The 23539-nt window shown below is 34.2% G+C and overlaps 2 protein-coding genes across 4 annotated transcripts in view; one reads left to right on the top strand and one right to left on the bottom strand.

Moving 5' to 3' along the window:
- Nucleotides 1-16784, bottom strand: part of LOC127865290 (EF-hand calcium-binding domain-containing protein 5-like) — a 37246-nt gene extending 20462 nt beyond the window's left edge. The window contains exons 1-9 of the mRNA XM_052405296.1: nt 16726-16784; nt 11803-12395; nt 10026-10182; nt 9494-9631; nt 6552-6707; nt 4982-5081; nt 1983-2187; nt 1595-1620; nt 915-1379 (exon numbers count right to left, since the gene is read on the bottom strand). Of these exons, the coding sequence (XP_052261256.1) occupies nt 915-1379; nt 1595-1620; nt 1983-2187; nt 4982-5081; nt 6552-6707; nt 9494-9631; nt 10026-10182; nt 11803-12368 (1813 nt within the window). The 5' untranslated portion in view covers nt 12369-12395; nt 16726-16784. The remainder of the gene's footprint in view (nt 1-914; nt 1380-1594; nt 1621-1982; nt 2188-4981; nt 5082-6551; nt 6708-9493; nt 9632-10025; nt 10183-11802; nt 12396-16725) is intronic.
- A 45-nt stretch (nt 16785-16829) lies between these two features.
- Nucleotides 16830-23539, top strand: part of LOC127872888 (uncharacterized) — a 106838-nt gene continuing 100128 nt past the window's right edge. For all 3 annotated transcript variants that reach the window (XM_052416403.1, XM_052416394.1, XM_052416376.1), the window contains exon 1: nt 16830-17008. In XM_052416403.1, the coding sequence (XP_052272363.1) occupies nt 16955-17008 (54 nt within the window). In that variant the 5' untranslated portion in view covers nt 16830-16954. The remainder of the gene's footprint in view (nt 17009-23539) is intronic.

The following is a 23539-nucleotide window of genomic DNA, read 5'->3' as shown; positions in this document are numbered from 1 at the left end:
GCACATGCACGCCAAATATCAAGTTGCTATCTTCAATATTGAAAAAGTTATGGCCATTAAAGTTTTCGGACGGACGGACAGACTGACATACACAAATACTGACATACTGACACACTGACGGACAGTTCAACTGCCTATATGCCACCCTACCAGGGGTATAAAAATCCCATGTGATATATTGACCATCATCTAACAGCGAGTGACAAAAATTACGAAGAAATTACTACTAATGTTGTACCTATTTTTGTTTTCAACTGCAATATACTTTTAATCAACATGCTTCATAATTCAGATAGATATTTTGAACTGATATATTCAGATTAAACTGGAATACTGCATTAAAAGTAAGTTATTTGTTTACTCTCAACCAAAAGATATAAAACAAGTATAATGCATATTCCATAAGTGTGTATCAAGTTTTAGGGTCAAAGCGTCATATACATGCACAACATGCAGAAGTAGATAGTTAATAAATACGTACAGAAGGATGGAAATGGAGGTAATACAGAAAACATTATAAACATAGAAAGCTTATGAATCTTCATTTACACAAATTACTGGTAATTAAATGGAATATACATGTATGACCAGAAAAATATAACATAACAAGCAAACAACACAAATTAAGTGCAATGTCTTAAATAAAAATAAATCAAACAATAAACATTTTGAACATAAGAAAAAAAACTTTTCCTAATGCACATCTTGCCATGTGCATTCTTTTTCTATGAGCAGTCTAGAAGCTAAGTAAACAAGACAAAATATCATCATATCATAATTTGTAAATTGAAAAAAAATCACTTTCTATAAAACGTTTTGTAATTTAACCACAAGATTAAAAAAAAATATTTTTAATAAACAAAAAACTCAGCATTTCGAATCTGATAAAAAATATGTATATTATACATCAGTACCTGCTTCAATTTCGCCCTCTTTGTCTTTTTCTTCTTCCCCAGAATCTCCCATTTGATCATCATCTTCCACTTTCATGGCATCAGTTCCTGTTTCCCCAGTATTTACCTCTTCTTGTTTCCCAGTTTTCTCTTTTTCACTCAGTGCAGCCACTGGGGACTCTTCTTTCTTCCCTTCTTTTTCTTCTGCAGCTTGTGTTTGTTCAATAGCTTTTGTGTCTTTTTCTATGGTCTCTGGCTTTGTGTCTTCTCCTTTTGCTTCAACATCAGACTTTTCTGGTTCAGACTTGCCATCTTCCTTGTCTTCTGCATTTTTATCAGTTTTTATTTTTTCTAAGGTCTCTGGCTTTGTGTCTTCTCCTTTTGCTTCAACATCAGACTTTTCTGGTTCAGACTTGCCATCTTCCTTGTCTTCTGCATTTTTATCAGTTTTTATGGAAATGTCTTCCTCTTCTTTCTCTTCTTGTTCTGTTTTGACGATATGGCCATGCATACAAATGAAAGCACATAACAAGAGGGGTAATGTGGCCAGACAAAAAACACAATAGGACTGTAATAGGACTGTAAAGACCATCTCATCAATATTCATGGCAGGGGGGCAGGAGCATGCAAACACAAATAATCAACATAAAATACATTGTAGAAACAGAAACAGACCTAAAGATGATAACATGAAGAATAACCAAGCAGCAAGTTGGAATTGTAACTTCTTTGATAACAGAAAACATAGAGAATAAAATCTTACAAACTTCAGAAAGTTAACAAAAGAATGCAAGAAAACAACAGTTGCTGTAAACTGTACCAAAAAAGAAACTTCTATAAATAAAATGCCAAATTGCTTCAGTAACGTAAAACATGTTGTTATTAAAAATTATATAATTGCCAAATCAAAGATTAAATCCTAGTTTATAAGTAAAAATAAACAAATCAATTAACATGAAACTAATGCTATTTTCACTAAAATTATATAAAAGTCTTTTTTGGTTCAGTTTATAATGTTACATCAGTAACATCATGCAATGTACCGGTTATTCCATATTTGTCAAAACTTATCCGAATTAACAAACTTACCTGGCTTGTTTTCCTGAGAATCTTCCCCTGTTTTCTCCAAGAGCAGATTTTGAGGGTGTTTTTGCTGGTGGCTCAGTGGTCACAGGTGGGCTGGCAGGTTTAGCGACCTCTTCTGCAGTCTTCAGGGAGGGTACCTGGACCTCTCTAGGCTCATCATCATCATCACTGATGGAGTCATCAGCTTCATCCACGTCAACCACTGGCCCTGTGTACAGGAGAACATAAGTCTGCATTCTAAAAAAAATGGCTTAATACAGTATGCAGAGACTTAACAGGGACAACGCTTTCCCCTTCAATGGAATTTTGTCCGTTCTGAACACACAAAAATCTAGATGGTAAGTGTTGTACCTGAAAAGCCGGAGTCAGAGTGGACTGCAGAGGCTATTAGGAGATGACACTTCAAACATGTGCATTAAGCCTGCTTTTCACAGAGGTGGGCACATATATAATTGCAGACTAATTTAAATGTCATAAACATTTGTGAAAAAGTATATTGGTAAGTGAATAACAGATTTTTAAGAAGATCGAAGAGTATAAAATACATTTGATGAAAAACATCTTCATTTAACATTCCTTTACTGTTTGTTTTGACTTAATATATGATTGCTAACAAAATTTAAACAAATGATTTCAATGAACAAAATTTTGAGGGTCCACTTAAAGAAGAACTGACGTCATTTTATAGGTGTACAATATTAAAGGTATTTCAAGAAAGGTACAATTATACACATTCAAATGTGCCACAGACACTGATGCCCCCGCAACACATGTTTGAACTAAGATAAACAAGACTATTGCCAAGCAATATATGTCCCCTACCGGCTCCACCATTGTCAGATTTTTTTATTTATTTTTTTGTTGCCATAGCAACCAGAATTTTTGACGTAGCAACAAAATTAAATGACGTGCATAATGTCCATATTGCCATCTATCCATGTTTAAAGTTTCATGAAAAAATATAAAGAAGTTTTAAAGTTATTGCAGGATCCAGAAAAGTGTGACAGACTGACAGACAGACTGACAGACACACAGAGCGCAAACCATAAGTCCCCTCCGGTGAAAACCGGTAGGGGACAATAAAATATATATATTCTACAGCAAACAAAAAGACCAAAATTGGAAGCAGTCCAAATTCCTTCCAAAATGCTCATCTACACATTTAGCTGTGAAACTTACAGCAAATTCCAACAAAAAATTCTGACTATATATTCCATAGTGGAAAAACAGACACGGCAATAATACTGCCAAAACTTGTCACATTAAAAGTATTTTGTTTAAAATCATCTACACAATAAGGTCAATAAACTGTGAAAGTTTGAGAAAGATTAAGTTAAAGGGAACATCATATAATTCATTTTTCTGACTAAATATTCTATAATGGAGAAACAGACAAAGTGCCTTCAATCCGCAAAACCATTACAGACTAAATTCCTTTCTTTTGCATATCTACACATTGAAGATTTTCCCAAGTAATAGTTTGAAGAAAATTAACTCAGTTATTAAAGAGATGTTGAAAACACAAACTTCAGTTAAGTTTATATTTCCGTAATTACTGTAAGTTTTTGGACACCCCCGATTTTGGCCAAAATAATTTTTTTGGTGACTTAATTTTCGGACAAGCGCGTTTTCGTCTATCATTAATGACTTAATTTTCGGACAGTATATTTTACATGGCTATTTTACAAGATTTCCGCACTGTTGTCACTTAACTTGTTACAATTTGAGAGTTGGTTTTTTCAAAGGATTAAGGTCATTAAGGTCATAAAACATGAAAGAAACATGCCTGAGTGCAATGGACCATAACATTTGTGTAATTGGGTAAATAACCATATATACCGGTAGAAAACAATCGCTTTACCAAACAGCATTTTAAGACATCTTCCTATTAAGGAAGCAGTATGTTTAATGTTTTTACTTTTATGTTCTGTATCATTTAAGAGTTAACAAAGCTGTGAAATTGTATTTATTTCATAGTAGAAACACTATTGTACTTTGATTTATTGCTTTTATTTCAATATTATTATAATTTTCGGACTTCAGACTCCTGTTATTTTTTAATAATTTTCGTGTCTTAATTTTTAGACACGAACAAAATTAATAATTCTTAAGTGTTTAAAGCTGAGAGCAATTACAGTTGTCTATGTTGAAGAAAACAACAGTCAAACTTTTTTATGATCACCTGAAAATTGATATTTTTTTAGTTTAAACCTATATATTTAAGCTTGATTGCATCAAAAGCCTAGGGCTTATATAATAAATAAATAAATACATATATAAATATATATATATATATATATATATATATATATATATATATATATATATATATATATATATATATATATATATATATATATATATATAAATTATCATAATTTAACTGTGGAAGTTTGAGTGGGATCCACCAAGTATTTAAGGAGGAGTTTAAAACACCAGCCTTGATACGTACAGACGTTCAGATATGAGCGATGATTAATGCCTTCAAGTTTTATACATATAGCCTAATACTGATGGTTAGTTTTAGCTGTGTTTTAGATTTACCTTTCCCCATCCAATCATTTGAGTAGTGTTCTGAGAAAACTGGGCATAATGTATGTGCGTTAAGTGTCGTCCCAGATTAGCCTGTGCAGTCTGCACAGGCTAATCAGGGACGACACTTTCCGCTTTTATGACATTTTTAGTTTAAATGAAGTCTCTTCTTAGCAAAAATCTGATTGAGGTGGAAAGTGTCGTCCCTGATTGGCCTGTGCAGACTGCACAGGCTAATCTGGTACGACACTTAACGCACATGCATTATGCCCAGTTTTCTCAAAACACGACTCATTTGTTCATAAGTCATATGGCACAGCTAGTAAGCAGACAAGAAACATAAGCTTTTACAATTACTTTAGAATTTTGTTGAAGAGGAAAATCCAATCCCTCAATATCAGGATCCTAATACTAGAACTGGTTCACCATTTAACAATATATGAACACAGAGGGTTACTACAAGTATATACATTTTCTTGGGTTCCGCAGGTTTGTTTTGATTTCTTCTTTAGCACTGTCCCAGTAGTTCTCAAACAGACTCAAAATCCTGTGACGATCAAGCAGCCCAATCTACAAAGCAACATAACCATGAATTAACAACAGTGCTAATGCAAGTGCAGATACAGGCTATCATGGATTGGAAATTCATTCTGTCTGTAAGGTACTGATCACACTGTTGTTATCTGATTTGTTTACTTATGATTATCAAGCAAGTTATTATATTTATCTAAAAATTGTGCATGTACAAAATTTGGCAAATTTTATGAAGATTGGGATATTCCAGTAATTTGAATTCATCTTTTTCAAACCTTATCACTCTTTGACTGGAAAAACCTAACACGCCATGATGTTCTTTTACATGTAAATGGGCCTTGCTCTGTGAAAAGGAGGTTTATTATGCACGTTTGTAACATGTCGTCCCAGATAAGTCTGTGCCGCACAGGCTTATAACGGACGACACTCTCCGCCTAAAGTGGATTTTTGCTAAGAAGAGATTTTTTTTCTTTAAACAGAAAATATCATAAAAGCAGAAAGTGTCCTCCCTGGGACGCATATGAGTTAAACCCATTTTTACAAAGCAAGGCTCATATCTTTTTAGTTAATATGCCTGTCATACAAAAGAATGTCTTACTGCATGTCCACATAATTATAAAGCAGGAAACTGGATATGCTACACTTACCGTAATTACTCTAAGTTTTTGGACACCCTCTTTTTAAGCCAAAATAATTATTTTTGTGACTATATTTTTGGACATACAGATTTTAGTCCATAATTAATGACAACAAATTTTCGGACAGTATATTTTACAGCGCTAGTTTACTAGATTTCTGCCCATTTTTCGCTTATCTGGGATCCTTCAATCATGAAGTTTTACAATCGATCATTAACATAATTAAATAGAATGCCCTGAGGGCAATGGAACATTACGATTGCGATATTGGGTAGATTACCATGTGTATACCTGTAAAATGATCAATAGTTTCACCCAACAGCATTTGAAATGATATCGTATTCAGGAAGCAGTATGGGTTTTTTTTATGATGTTTTTATATACCATTTCAGTTAAGAGATTGCAAATAAGTGAAGTTGTACTTTATCTAATGCAGGGAAAGGAGAGTACAACACTATAAAATTATGCATAATAATTGACAAACAACAATAACATGTATGTCTTTTAATTTTTGGACACTCGTAATATTTTAATTTTGTTCGTATCTAAATTTTCGAAAACGAACATATTTAATTATTTTTTAGTGTCCAAAAACTTAGAGTAATTACAGTATTTTCGTCAATAACAATTTAAAAAAAAAAATTATTCTTTAACTTCATAAAGCTAAAAAAAAAGTGAGATATTATCTATCGGCTTTTAAGCAGCATTATAGTTTTCTTTGACAGCATGTCACGAATCATAGCCACTTAACAACCAAATTTGAAGTATCTATGATGGTATTTCTAAATGTATCAACAGCAAAATAAGCAATAATTAGCTTTATTCATTCAGAAGCATACAACAAATATATATACAAAACTATAAATACCCCGCTGTGATCGCAGGAGAGGAAGAGGTTGGTGAGGTGGATTCTGCGAGCTTCACGTGCTGTGAGATGACGGTTGGCGGAGGCACAACTAGACATGTGGAGCATGAACCTCTCAAACAGGGTGTCACTGAGCTCCTCCGTGTACTGTATCACATACTGGAAGAAACAAGCACCTGCGTGAGACATGGTGTACGTGTACTGTATCACATACCGGAAGAAACAAGCAAATGTGTGAGACATGGTGTACGTGTACTGTATCACATACTGGAAGAAAGAAGCATATGTGTGAGACATACTGTATCATATACTGGAAGAAACAAGCATCTGTGTGAGACAGGCTGTATCACATACTGGAAGAAACAAGCATCTGTGTGAGACATGCTGTATCCCATACTGGAAGAAACAAGCATCTGTGTGAGACATACTGTATCACATACTGGGAGAAACAAACATCTGTGTGAGACATACTACATCACATACTGGAAGAAACAAGCATCTGTGGGAGACATACTGTATCACATACTGGAAGAAACAAGCATCTGTGTGAGACATACTATACCAAATACTGGAAGAAACAAGCATCTGTGTGAGACATACTGTATCACATACTGGAAGAAACAAGCATCTGTGTGAGACAAGCTGTATCACATACTGGAAGAAACAAGCATCTGTGTGAGACACACTGTATCCCATACTGGAAGAAACAAGCATCTGTGTGAGACATGGTGAATCACATACTCGACGAAACAAGCATCTGTGCGAGACATACTCTATCACATACTGGAAGAAACAAGCATCTGTGTGAGACATGCTGTATCACATACTGGAAGAAACAAGCATCTGTGTGAGACATGCTGTATCACATACTGGAAGAATCAAGCATCTGTGTGAGACATGGTGAATCATATACTCGAAGAAACAAGCATCTGTGTGAGACATGGTGTATAGAGCTGCAACGATTCACCAACAGCTCGATTCGATTCGATTTCGATTTCAGACACTCCGATACCGATTTTTTCGATTTGATTCATCTTCAAACCTATTTTTATCATATATTCACTCTTATGCCTCAAAATTAACATTTCTATTCAAATGTGATTTCAATAAAACACATAAAAAATAATAGCAAATTAGGACTCAATTTTAATATAAAAACTTCTGACTAGAAGATTGTGTTGATTACACAATAATATAAAAAATAAATAAATAATCATAAGAACGTATCTGGAATCAGTTGAATAGTAGTACTATCACTATTACATCTTTACCCAAAACCGCTATAAGCATGTCAACCACTGTGCCATGACAGCATCACCTGTTACCTGTAGGACAAATCACATTCTCTAATAAACTAAACAAAACTCCAACAGAAATAGAACTACTTTTCTGGCTGGCGACTTGAGTAGTTGCACTTGTGCGACCTCTTTGTCTTGCTAAATCAACGTTATGTTTGCGTTTGACATATTGCATTAAATTAGATTAATGGTTGAGCTGGACTTAGTGTACGCCACATCCATGAAGCACAGTTTACACTTTGCTTTATTGGTAGGGCTACCATCCCGAAACCCAAAATACTGCCACACTTTTGATTTTAGCTTCTTAGGCACATCTGATAATTTCAATTTGTCGGCAACAACTTGTTCAGCCATTTTGACGCTTTTTCCGAAAGTAGACCGTAACGGGCTTATTGATTGGATGACTAAAGTAATAAGCAACCAATCGCGCGCGTCGTAATTACAGGTAAATTTAAAACCTACACCTTCCTGTATCAATAGTCAGAATACAGCGCGCTTTACGTATCTATGTATATATATGTATATATGTTAAAGAATCGAATCGAATTTTGTAGGTTTGGTATCGTAATCGAATCGAAGCATTTCGAATCGATTTTCGATGAATCGGATCGAATCGTTGCAGCTCTAATGGTGTATCACGTACTCGACGAAACAAGCATCTGTGTGAGACATACTGTATCACATACTGGAAGAAACAAGCATCTGTGTGAGACATGGTGTATCACATACTGGAAGAAACAAGCATCTGTGTGAGACATGGTGTATCACATACTCGACGAAACAAGCATCTGTGTGAGACATACTGTATCACATACTGGAAGAAACAAGCATCTGTGTGGACAATCAATGACATTACATTTTAAAATAAAAACCCCATTTGCCATAGCAATGCTTGAAGTAAAAAAAATCCTTTCAGTTTGAGAAAAACCTGTGATGACACTGGGCCAAAAGAATCATACTGATAAATAAATGGCTTAACATCTCTTAACAGTGTTTTTTCATCATTTTTGCATGGGTCGAAAGCCTTTGAATTGGGAAAAATCAGGCTGTTTCGACTGAAATTTTAAATATTATATAATGCCAAGGTCAAGCTAAAACAGATAGATGGTGAGAATCACTCAAGTTGCCATTCATTCAAAGTTTTTTGTGAGAAAACCATCAGTTGGAAATAGCAGTTTTTTGGGGAAAATATATTTATTTTTTGGTTTGGCAATACAATTAGGCCAAATTTCAACCCCACAAAAAACACACTGATTTATTAATTTAAAAATTCAACAGAATTGAATTGATTGCATTCAAAACAAACTACACATGTATAATTTTATGTTGATATTTATATATCAACAGAATGTAGTGTTTTTTTGTAAAATTACTATTTTAAACATTTACTTGAAACAAATTCATTACATTCTATATAAATTATAATGTACTGTTGATATGTATATACAATAAGTTATTTGTTCTTTTTTGTGAAATGTCATAAAATTAATTGGATATGTAAATTTAGATACTCAATTAAAAAAGGGCAAGTATACCTTTGGACACTATCCAATCAAAACCTTCCAAACCAGTAGCTGTGGAAGAATAATGAAAATGTAGTTTGTAATAATCGGATTAGAATCTGAATATCAAGAACACGTATCATACCTTTGCAAACTCTTTAACTGTAAGAGTCTTTCCAGACTCGTCAGTTGGTTCCAGTGCTTGGCTGAATTTGGCAGCTGCTTGAAGATGATCTGGGAATTTCTCAGACAGTTCAACAAAAGAACGCAGGGCATTTTGAAGCTGACAAAAATAAAATAAACACTTAGCATTTAAGAGTAATTTATTTGATTAGATTAAAAACATTAAATACATTAATTTACAAAGTGAGTGGCAACTATATTAATATGTGTTGTTTTTTATAGACATACTGAATCTTAACTAAGCTATGTAAACTAGGATAGTATATGACACACATCCCTTCTCCCCAATCATTAACAATATGTGACAGCCTTCTAAGCACAATTTTTAATACTTTTGGTATGCATAAGTATATGTAGTACATGTAGTAAACAAACCATTTAAAACTTGTTACAATAATCAACATTGTTGGTATACAAATCATAGTGTTTGACTAATTAAAATGTTTCGTGATGTCTTGACACTGTATTTTTTGTTAACTGTGCATATAACATACCAGATGAAGCTCTACACGCCCTTCTGGACCAACAGCCCAGTGCATGTACTGCTCCATGAGACGTTTCATGCGGTGTCTTCGCTCATCTTGTTTCAGGGCCTCATTCTTTTCTCTCTCTTCACGTCTCCGTCGAGTTTCCGCTTTAATTCGAGCCAATCTGCAATTAAAATATTAAGATTCACAGGGATTCTATAAAAAAATTTATTTTTTATAAACTTATGCACAACTCAAAATTATGAACAACTTATTAAAAAGGATATTTCCCCTTACACATTTTTTATCATAACTTAAAAGAGGTAATAATTGATGTGATTCCATCATTTCACAAGCATTGTCATGAACTTGAAGGCACATTGTTTTTAAAATTCAAACAGATATAAACTTTAACTAGAGCTTTGTCACAGACGTGAGGTATATACCCCCACGTGCCACATTGACACAGACTATTTTGCATGCTGTCTTCACAAAACAAGAGAATCAAATTTTTGGCGAATTTTAAGAATTATAATGCCATTATCATTTATGGCCATTTCGACCTTTGAACTCTTGAATTCTTTCGCATGACATGCCGTCCAAATTTATGGCCATTTTTTCACTTTTGAACTCCAAGTGTGACCTAGACCTTGGAGTTATCGACATAATTCCTTCGCATGACACATCGTCCAATGATTGTGAACAAATGTACAAGGTAAAATCTCACAATAAATGACATAGTTATTGCCCGAACAAGATCATTTATGGCCATTTTTGACCTTTGAACTCACAGTGTGACCTTGAAGTTGCAGATATCGACGTAATTCTTTTGCGCGACACACCCTCCAATAATGGTGAACAAATGTGCCAAATGATTTTTAAATCTCACAATGAACAACATAGTTATGGCCCGGACAAGCTCATTTATGGCCATTTTTAACCTTTGAACTCAAAGTGTGACCTTGACCCTGGAGTTATCGACATAATTCTTTCGCGCGACACACCGTCCAATGATGGTGAACAAATATGCCAAATGATTTTAAAATCTCACAATGAATGACATAGTTATAGCCCAGACAAGCTCATTTATGGCCATTTTCGACCTTTGAACTTAAAGTGTGACCTTGACCTTGGAGATATCGACGTAATTCTTTTGCGCGACACACCGTCCAATGATGGTGAACAAATGTGCCAAATGATTTTAAAATCTCACAATGAACGACATAGTTATTGCTCAGACATTTAGCTCATTTATGGCCATTTCTAATCTTTGAACTCAAAGTGTGACCTTGACTTTCGAGATATCAACATAATTCTTTCGCGCGACACACCGTCCCATGATGGTGCACAAATTTGCTAATTATTTTTAAATCTCACAATAAATGATAAAGTTATGGCCCGGACAAGCATTTGACCCTTGAACTCCAAGTGTGGCCTGGACCTTGGAGATATCAACGTACTTTTATCACGCGACACAACGTCCCATGATGGTGAACAATGTACCAAGTTATTTTAAAATCTAACGATAAATAATTAAGTTATGGTCCGGACAAACTTTCAGTATAAAACACACTAAGTCAGCCTGTGACCTAGTTTTTGACCCGGCATGACCCATATTCAAACTTGAGTTATACATCATCAAGATACAACATGTGACCAAGTTTGGTGAAGATCGGATGAAATTTCGGGACAGACCGACAGACCAGCCGACAGACCGACCAAGTGACTCCTATATAGCCCCATTACCAATGGTTATGGGGGTATAATAAGATTTATTCTTTATTTAAGAATACAAATCTGTTACCTGTTATCTTCAATGTTGAATAACTCTCTCTTGAGCTCCTCAGTAACTTCCCTTAATGATCTTACATATGGTGACGCTTCTGAGAAGTTACTGTATCTTGGATTATTCCTCATAAGATACTGAGCAAGAAAATTGATAGGATTAAAATTTGGATCTCTCTCCAATTTTCCTGCTAGTCCTCGTTTATCAGCTTCATTCAGCAACTTTTCAACACCAAGAATTAATGTGGGCATAAGTTTTTCAACAAGATAAGCTCTAGTTTCCAAAGTTGCCTCAATCATGTTCAACCAATCTCTTCCTAATAATTCAGTAGGAATCATTCTTGCGATGTTTGTAGCCTGCTCCTTTGATAATTTTGTTAATTCCTTCTTCTCATTTCGCATGCCAACAAGTTTTTCCATCATGGTCTGCTCATGCTGTTTCTTCCATCTTTGCACAGCACTGGGAACTCTCTTTTCACCAGATCCATTTCTCTTCCCACTGCCTCTTGAACTACCCGATGTAATTCGGGCTTCACCAGCAACAGTCACCCGTTTATCGGATCCCGCTTTGGCCACCGCAGCCATGCTGTTTCCGGCTTTTGATTATATTAACTGGAAATAATGAAATATTTATGTTTTAAACACCCTAATGATTACATTACACTTAAAAAAATAGTATTATCCAAACCATTATTCTAACACGGATGTTACTTGTTGTTTTTCTTCTATATCCTTTAGGCACTTGGTCGATTTTTGCAGCGAAACGCTGTAGCGTATTGAAACGTATACAATTTTTCTCTTCCCAGAACTGGCGCTTTTTTTAAAGGTAACACCTACAACGTTGTTAAACGTACACGTTTTTCACATTTTTCAATACTGTAACGGATTTTCGCGTTTTTTAAAATACATTTTACGGTTCACATTGAAAATCGGGCCTAAAATACGTTTTTACCCGTCACAGTTGTCCACCGTCAAACAATTATCCGCTTTATATAAATAAATTATAATTTGTTTAAGAAAGAGATGCCCCATAGCGGTTTCTACCATATTTTTACGCTTTTATACAACTGAAAAATGAAGTGCATGAGAATACTAAGAAGAACTGTAACATATTTTTACGAACTTTGTCAACAGCAAATAAACCTCTGTAACGTATTAAAGCGTATTTTTGAAAAAATCAATACAGATCAATAAACAATATTACACATGATCTATTGTATGAATTGATCTTTTTTTCCAAAACGTTGTCTTATAAACATTCGAAATGCAGATTTTTCTTAAGTTTATACCACAAACATGACAGAAAATCATTGTTTTCAAAATACCACTCATTTGCTTTTTTAAGATGAATTTGAAAATTTTGATATTTATTGATTTTAACTCTCAATTATTAACCATAAATGATCGAAACTTTATTTGACAAGTTTATAGTCAACAGACTGTATATTGAACATTTGAACGTCGCAGTCTTATTTTAATTTTTGTCTTTGATTAAGTTTCAGTTCATTTATAAACATTGATACTTTAAGAAAAAAGTTTCAGGGTTCCTATGCTTAAAAGGGGTCAGGTTTTGAAACAACGAAATTTGTATGTGTTCTATAATGTTGTAGTCGTTCACTGTAAAAATCGCCCTGGTTTTGAGGAGAGAAAAAAACGTGTACGTTCTAATATGTTACAGTTGTGCAAAGGATATAAAGCTGGTACCAAACTATGGTACCATTCCAAATGTGAATGTTTTATCAGTTTTTCAAAATTGGAATTAAAGAGTTGCCAAATTAGAGAAAAAATTAATTTAGAAACAGGGCAAGTCAACTTCTATACTCTTACTGACAAGTAGGTTTTTGCTCAGGACGAGCCTAAAGTTATGTTCAGTAATTGTTGGATTTATTTTAAAAAATATGTAAGATATTTTTAGGGTAAAATAATAGGTTTTCACACATGTTCACTATCAGGTGCAAAGATGTTCATAAAAAAGTGCTTGCTACTAACTGTTGAGAAACATAGTCAATGTTTCTATTCATGTTACAATGATGTATAAAATACACAGCAAAGAAAGTTTTCTGAAGAAGACATCTCATCAAATAACTCATGACTTTATACAAAATCTGAAAGAAGAGAAATTGTTAGAAAAAGTTAACAATCATATAGGGCCGTAACGAATAAACTAGGTGACGAATACAATACGTATCACGAATACAGGGTGGTGAATACGAATATTTATTCACTAATATGAATTTCAATGAACAAAAGTAATACTGACAACTTGACATGACATTACATAGTATGAAACTATGAGTATTTGTCAATCTGATTAATTGAGTATCATAGTATACTGAAAATATGAAATATAACACTTTGAAATAAAAAAACACTGACTAAAACTGCTTAAACTTTTAACAGTTTAAATTAAGGAACTTGACATGCTAGGTTCCATGTTTTTTGATAAGTTGCACAATCATTGTCGTAAAGATAAATAAAATGGAAATTCCATCTGCTTATCCTTTGTGTGTATGTTTGAGCATCAAATCACTCGTATTTACCTAAATAAACATTAAACAAACATCTAAAGATTTTTCAATTCAAAGTAGTGAATATTTAACCGGTGCACGCCATTTTTGTTGATAATCTCACTGTGTAACATAGTGGGTGGGGTAAACATGATGAAAAACTCCGGAATAAGGAGAAGAACATTAAAATATAGGGGTTTATTGTAAGAACCTTAATTTGTAAGGTAAGATAAGATGATCAAACTTTCAAACTCGAAACCACGTTGTTTGTATTCATCAAATATTTGGTTCGGGAGGTGGCGATTAACGAATACGATTCGTCCACAGCGGTATTCGAGTAATTTGAATATTTTAATGTATCATTACAGCCCTACAATCATATGATAAAAATAACATGAGAATAATAAATAATATATATATATATATATATATATATATATATATATATAAATATATAAATAAATAAAAAGTCAGAAACACAATGCCCCCTACTGCGCCGCTTTGATACATGATGTTTTGACATTTGACTTTGAAGGATGACCCTGACCTTTCACCACTCAAAATGTGCAGCTCCATGGGATACACATGCATGGCAAATATCAAGTTGCTAAATTGTGAAGGGAAATAGAAGTTATGAGCATTTTTCAAAACCTAAACGTGAAACCTAAACGCAAAGTGTGACGGAAAGATGGATGGACGGTCCGATCACTATATGCCCTACTTCGGGGGCATACAAATTGTTGACATATCTTTTTGGTAGAGAATGACTTTTTCATCATCTTGAAATGTATTCATTGTGTGATAAGAAGCTTAAAATCCTTAAAATATAAAAAAAAGCAAACCTTTTTCTCTAGTGCAAATTGCTGCATGTGGTAAAAAGTGTTTTTTATGTATGCATAAAAAGAAGTTGCTCTTTAAAACATGATTGCTTACCCTTAAAACATTGTACATGAGAATACGTACAATCATCTGATCATGGTTTTTTCAGCTAATATGCAACAGAGGTTGAAATTTCAAAATATTTTAATTTTCCCTAAAACTCGCAATTGCAATTATCAATAAATAATTCATATCCATTTTATAAATATGGACATGATTGTATAATATTGTTTTATTACAATATTAGTTAGTTTTCTAATAATGTGTTCATCTCAAAGGGTTTTCAAAATAACATCAACATTTCTAAATGTAAGAAACACGCTTTACTATTCACATAGTAAATCCCTATGAGGAGGGCCGATACGATGAAAATAAGGAATACATTTTGAAAACACTGATTCAGACATACATCTGAAGTTATTATGGTTCAAAAAGACAGAAAAATTAGAAATGACTGATGTAAATATGTCTGTTTAAAGACTGGTCCTGGGTAAGCTAGAGCTTTATTTTTCATTTGAATGTGGTATTCAGTTTTAGATCCAGTCACTATTTTCACTCTTAAGTGATATTATGGGCATCTAACAGTTTATGGGTGTCTATCACAACCGTTGTTTATTTTTGGTGTTTTCACTTCATATACACTTATATTTGTTAATGCAGCATCAACATACTAAAACAATATCCCAGAAAGAGAAACAATAATGCATTTGAATATCAGCTGTACTTTTGTTTGACAACTGATTATACATGTAAGATGTGAACCTAAATTTAGTTTTAGTGCAGATTCGTTCATACGACACATAGACACACTTTTGTTTTACGGATCATTTCGGCTTAGAGGACTGGGTGAGTAACGTAAGAATATTGAATATAAAATGTATTTTTATTAACAACTTGTAGCAAGATGAGTTGCAGATAATTGGTCAGTAACAACATTTTAACTAACTCTTTTGACCTGTTAATTCTTTTCAGCTCAATTCAACAGTGAACAATGCCCATAATATCACTTCAAGCAAAAACATGTTTGTCAAAGTTTGTTAGTATTTGAAATCATTCATAAAAATTTCTTTAAGTGAATAATAAGTTCTATAAGTGTAGAGCAAATTAAAAGTTTACAGTTGAAGTTCAACCAATAGTTAAAGACTTTACAAACATTCAGCGTTATGATACACTAGCAGTTGCATATTAATTGCCCCGCCCCCCCCCCCCCCTCCACCCTCCATAAAAAACACAAACAAAACAGAATAAAAACAAACACCACTATAAGATTGAACAGGCACGATCGACTAAAGAATTTTTATCTCTCGGTATCTCAGTGCTCACAGCTTAATCACATAGTCACATCATGAACAAAGTTATATGCCTGATAAAAAAGAACAAATTATAATGATTTGTTTATGTCGCGAATTCATGTTCCATCACACGAAACTATTAAAATACTACAATGGCATTCTATCGCATCGTTCGAATAAGAAACTGAATAGAGGTGTCTGACAAAATGTATACTCAAACCTGTAATAAACATTAAAGAAATTGCATAAAAAGCTCATAATTACAGTATTAATTCTCTAGTTGTTATGTCCGCCATTGGTTGCTAACTGATGTAGCAAGGTGCGCGAACGTCATTTCCTGGGTCATGCACAAAAGAGGTCATAAAGGCGGAAGTAGACGAAGTAGAAATTGTAGTGTTTTTTATGTGAATGTAAACACAATAAAACAATGCCATCTAATTTTTCTATTAATAAAAAGGTATTTTAGTCACGTTTGTGTTGCCAGCCCCAGGACATGGCGCTTGTCACCGTTCAACGCTCGCCAAGCCCGAGTGGCAGTGCTGAAACAGTAAGCTTATTTTGTTGTTATTTCTGAAATTCTGGACCTAAAAATCAAATGGCTCAATTTAAAAATAAACTGAACAATAAATAAATAGTGTTATAAATAGTATAATAATCAGCTGATAATAGGTGCTACATTACTTACCTGCTAAGGCATTTTTAAATTATTTTGAAAGTTAAAAATAAAATAAATGTGCAGCATGTTGAGAATGTTTTAAATTAAATTAAATAGAAGTTCCATGTTTAACATGTATCAAAATTAAATAACTCCGTCATTGACTTTGTACACATTTACAATAGTTTGTTTTCCATGTATTTGTTCAGAATGTGCGTGGTAGTAGGTATCATAATGAAAGTTTTTTGTTTTGCCGAAATTGTCTTTTGCATACGTGCCAGAAATTTTCATGTTCGAATCAGGACATTCCATTAAAAAATGTCGGAACATTTGACCAAAAAGTGGGACACATAAAACGATCAATCATGCCACCTTTACTGTAGTCAGTAGTCAGTATATTACTTATAAAATCTCATTATTTCTGGCAAAAATTGACGATAAATGTGTTTCAGAATTTCATGAACACAGACGTTCTCCATTTTCAGGAAGTAAACACACATGTGCACTATGCGGATGAATCAATTACATGAAATTTCGGGGCATTGATTTGGGACAGATTGAGAGGCATGTGTAATCGTTCAACGCGAGGTGTGCGCATTGAGCAGTGTTTTTATCCAACCAATCATTAATTAACTCTAAATTAAGATTGATGCAATATCATAATGTACAAATTATTTTCTAAAAATCAGTCGAAAACAAAAGTAAATTTATGCTAAACATCAATGTGTATCGGTCAGTGCTCAAATAGTTTTATGTACCAAACTGGTGTTTTGACAGGTTTTTAAGCCACAGGTGGTATAATACACAGAATACTGCCTTATGTGTATATACATATATATATATATATATATATATATATATATATATATATATATATATATATATATATATATATATATATCTGAACTTGATTTGGGTCATGAAATACAAAAGCAGTCTGCTTTTAATTCACTACGATGCTTCTATCGCTAGCAATAAGTGACCCCTATCATAAAAACACCACGGTGTAAAAGCGCGATAAAATCAGTAATTTGCCGATAGCTCGCTTATAAGGTGTCAAAAACAACACTGGATCACTTGACTAGTAGATATGGTTTGTTAATTGGGGGCAATAAAGAGATAAGCGATGGTAATTCAAGCCAGACAGAGCTTGATTAGCGAAATTTATTGTGAACTTATAGAACGAAGGTCGTTTTTTACGAATGTCGGGACAAATTGTGTCACATCGGGACGCCGGGACAAACGCCCCAAAAGCAGGACTGTCCCGCCAAGATCGGGACGTCTGGCATGTATGGTCTTTTGCATTTCCTTGTAAGAGAAAGGCTGTGGACAGCCATTTCACAATTGTAACAGGCCACAGTAATGAACAAAAACGGTTATGTTTAACTGTGAAAATCAGACATTTTTGGCACCAAACCGTAAAAAACAACAGCCATCTCACAATTAAAAAAAACATTTTAAGTGAGGTCGCTTTCATTAGTGTACTGACATAATATGTTGCTTAACCCCAAAATAGGTATGTGATGACCACAGTACGAGTTGACCGGTACCTGCTAAAACACAGTTTCTTACTTTTTTGTACCGTATACGTGCGCTTATAAGACGCCCTCGCTTATAAGACGCACACCGACTTCGGACATTTTATGGGTGGATTTCAGACTGACCCGCGTGTAAGACGCGGTCAAATTGTGCCGTATTCATCGGCCGGAAAATGGACGAAAAATGGCAGAATGTTAAAGAAAATCATCAATTAGTAAAACATTGAGAATTTTTCAAACTCGCGCTGCATGCAATTAGTAATTCACGCAAGTCTGAAAAATAAAACAATCAAACAACAAAGTAAATAATATTTGTTTATTTTATGATATATTAGTGGGTTTTAATTTATTTTCAAGTATTATTCATGCAATAAAAATAATTATCAAATTGACAAAATTTCTAACAATTGCGTATTAATCATTTGCCCTAACAATTGCAAACAATTGCAAACATATTACGTTCGTAATATCAATGCACAAGCAAAATTGATTGTGTCAGTCATCTTAATTGTATTGTTTGACAGGTATTGAAATCTAATAGGCAGATATTTTGAAAGCGTTTAGTTTTATTACCTAGATTATGCAAATTTTACGCCCATTGTCTATCAACAATAGGTAACGCCTACTTTCATAAAATTAGCCAATCGCGTGATAGAGTGATAGACTCCGAAGCGCAGATCGAAATCACGTGTCAAGAAGAAAGCCATATGCGGATAATTGCATGCGGTCGCTCTTTGCTCCCTTCGTTGTTGGCCCCTAATAAATAATGTGTCATCGGCATTAGTGGGTCGTCTGAATAAACATGTTTATTTAACAATTGACAGTTGCAAACTGGTAACTTATTTCTGAGGATACCCTAATTGCCAATTATGTCTTAATTGAAAATTAACGACGTGGAACAAAGACGATCAGGTGATACAAAGTTGTCAAATAGCATTTGTAACCGGCAGCGTGTTTATTAAACAATTGACAGTTTCAAACTAAGAATTGATTTTGCTGTTGTTTTTAGCATATTGTTGGCATCGTGTAGCCGCTTACACACGTATACTATAATGGCCAATTTATATGGCATTTAACGACGTCGCGCGCAGACAATCGGGTGATAAAAACTTTTCAAGAATAATCACGGACAATATAACGTCTTACGCCCCAAAAATAACAAAATTCAAATTAAAAATAAAAGACAACAAAATCAGTAACAATACATTTTATTACAAATAAATCGGTAACTGAACATAGCGTTCCGATACACGGTACAGGCCAATACAGACTTTAGAGAAAATGCAAATGGCTGCCGCGATGATTCAAAACAACTGACAAGTGTCCAACTTGGCTAGCATAAGCCCAGTAAACTCGATATTTTGAAATTTTGTGTTTATTTTCACCAGTATCTCGCTTATAAGACGCGACCCCAACTGTAACTTATTAATTTAAGTCTCAAAAATGCGTCTTATAAGCGCACGTATACGGTATGTAAAAGTATTATCCTGTACATTAGCAACAGTAATTGTTCCCAAAACGAAATATGCGCTTAATTTATAAGGGTGTTTAAAAGCTACATAAACACAACTTTGTAAGTTCAATTGACAACTCAGTTTAGTCTTATTTCAAAAAGAGGTCAACTTGGGTATTAAACTATGTATGCAATGGGAACAGTTCTGAACTTGGATTTTTTATAAATGAACATAATCGCTATCTTTGTCCTCAATCATGATGACAGGCAGTTGTTATGTCAACACATACAGGTTATAATTTGAAGGAGGATACAGCTGTATGCAAGTAAAAAAGTTACTATGATAATGTAATGTACATGTATTTTTATGCCCTCGGTAGGGTGGCATATAGCAGTTGAACTGTCAGTCGGTTTGTCTCTCTGTCTGTCTGTGTGTGTATGTCTGAAAACTTTAACATTGGCCATAACTTTTGCAATATTGAAGATAGCAACTTGATATTCTGCATGCATGTGTATCTCATGAAGCTGCACATTTTGAGTGATGAAAGGTCAAGTTTATCCATCAAAGTCAAAAGTAAAAAAATACAATCCAAGGGAAGTAATAAGCTTTAAAAGGGAGATAATTTCTAAACCTGCCAAATGATATATTGAAATTTTATTTCAAAGCGGCGCAATAGGGGGCATTGTGTTTCTGACAAACACATCTCTTGTTTTATTTTTAACCAGGTTTTCCGAAGGAAAAAACTGGTTATTAGATTGGCGAATGCGGGCGGGCTGGCTGGCTGGCTGGCGGGCTGGCGGAATAAGCTTGTCCGGGCCATAACTATGTCGTTCATTGTCAGATTTTAAAATCATTTGGCACATTTGTTCACCATCATTGGACGGTGTGTCGCGCGAAATAATTACGTCGATATCTCCAAGGTCAAGGTCACACTTTGAGTTCAAAGGTCAAAAATGGCCATAAATGAGCTTGTCCGAGCCATAACTATGTCGTTCATCGTCAGATTTTAAAATCATTTGGCACATTTGTTCACCATCATTGGACGGTGTGTCGCGCGAAATAATTACGTCGATATCTCCAAGGTCAAGGTCACACTTTGAGTTCAAAGGTCAAAAATGGCCATAAATGAGCTTGTCCTGGCCATAACTATGTCATTCATTGTGAGATTTTAAAATCATTTGGCACATTTGTTCACCATCATGGGACGGTGTGTCCCACGAAAGAATCACGTCAATATCTCCAATGTCAAGGTCGCCACGACTAAAAATAGATTTAAAAAAAAAAAAAAACTTACAAAGGGGGTTAATTTCTTTGGTCATTTCAAAAGTTCAGTTTGAGTTTTCTCCCTTTATCAGATTTTTTTTTCACAATGAAAACCTGGTTTTGTGACAATTTTGTCCCTTGTTATTATTTGTAGACATTTTAATATGATGCAAGTATTAAAAATGCTTTTACTACACTATTAAATTCATAAAGAACTGAATTTCACAATTCTCATAACTTTCCACCTCGATTTTTTCCACAATTTTCAGAACTTCGCGACTCATTTTTTCATAGTTTGAAAATGTAAATAAGTGATTGTTTCACAAATTGAGCGGCCAGGACCGCTTCACAAAATCAGGGAAAAAAGCCCTGCCTACCGCCAACCTAGTAAAAGCTGCTGTATACTAGACCCCTATCACATGAAGTTTTCCAATAATTGTAAATTGATACACAATAAACTAAACTAATAAAACAAATTATCATAATTTTGTTGATTTTAAATTACAGAATTCTCTCCAAACATGTTTATAACTTGTATCTGCTATAACTTGCTCATTTAATTATTAACTGATATGTTTCCTCAGACAGGTACTGTTTACATGGAATTAGTTCAAAATATCATCCTATCAGAGTTTGTAGTGAAATAGTTGCTATGACTTTATTAAAAAATAACAACAGAAAGTACAAAGTTAACCAAATGCTATAGGAGGAAAAATGGTGACTGATTAATTGCAGATAAAACCATACTTGCCTCAGTCAAGTTTACCTGAAGAATAGCTGGGTTATACTATAAATTATACTTGCCAAAGGTTTGAATTAATTGCAATAAACATGTATCCAGACATATGTGTGTGAGTGTATTTTTATTCCACGACATTAAATGTTTTAGGCCTTTTCCTGTCCATTTTGGAAAAAATGCTTTATTGGAATTAGGAATTGTTCGCGCAAAAAGTTTACTTATTGGGGAGAGACTAATTTGAAGTAACTGTTAATAATAATTAAAATTATGAAAACTAAATACAGTCAAAACCCGATGGCTCGAACTCCTCGGGACCGGCAACAATAGTTAGAGCCATCCGGAATTCGAGCCATCCGATTTCTTATAAACTTTTATTTACGAACAAGTCTGCAGTTCATTTTCACCTCCAGTTGAAGACTACACACTACTTCGCACTACTTACTGCTTTTGAATTCATACGTTAATAAGAAACAAATTCATACTTAATACTTTAATTTATGAATATTTTAAAACAGTTACAAATACAATTAACAAATAGAATTTAGTAAATATCAGCACGTTTTAGCGTAGCACATTTTAAGGTATTTGTTATTTTGTCTTCTTTATATAAACAGATGCAATCAGGGATCATATTTTTGTCGGTTTTGTCGGTCCTAGACCGATTGAGGTCATGAAAGACCGATTGAAAATCCAAAACAGTCGGTCTGATTCTGTTAACTAAAATTCTCATGTCATGAAATCGATTACACAGTGCACACCCTAATTACATTCTTATCTCGATTAGGTGTGATAAACCATTCGCTGCAGTCTCTAAACCGGTAAGGACCAGATTATTGCACGTCAGCCGAGTAGTATCAGAGTATGGCCCCAAGCAGCGAAGATTCGCGCGGCTGTGTATTAGTCACGCGTGACTAATCAATTTGTGGGTGCCTTTAATCATGCGGTCCTAATCTAATAACACTTTTTGGGACCCAAAGCGAGTTCGAGCTATCCAAAGAAAAGAATACGTGTGAAAACTGTAGCCGGGACTGTGAATACAGTTAGAGCCATCCGATAATTCGAGCCAAGCGAGAAAATTTCGAGCCATCCGACAAAATTTTATATGAATGTACGTGTATAGGCATACAAAATCGGTGCTTTGATGCAAGTTCGAGTCAACCAGAAATTCGAGCCAAGCGAGTTCGAGCCATCGGGTTTCTACTGTATTATAAAAAATGGAAATAAAATATTTTCATAACGTAGAGTTATAATATTCATCAGGCACTTAGATCTGATTTTTTAAGGTGTGTTTTTAGCTCACCTGAGCACAAGGTGCTCATGGTGAGCTATTGTGATCGCCTTTTGTCCATCGTGCGTTGTGCATCGTGCGTCGTCAACATTTACCTTGTTAACACTCTAAAGGTCACAAAACACATCTTGCTTAAATTTG

The sequence above is a fragment of the Dreissena polymorpha genome, chromosome 1, assembly GCF_020536995.1.
Source record: "Dreissena polymorpha isolate Duluth1 chromosome 1, UMN_Dpol_1.0, whole genome shotgun sequence".
Taxonomy (NCBI): Eukaryota; Metazoa; Mollusca; class Bivalvia; order Myida; family Dreissenidae; genus Dreissena; species Dreissena polymorpha.
Note: the sequence above shows the minus strand (reverse complement) of the source record. Positions and strands in the feature narration are given on the sequence as shown.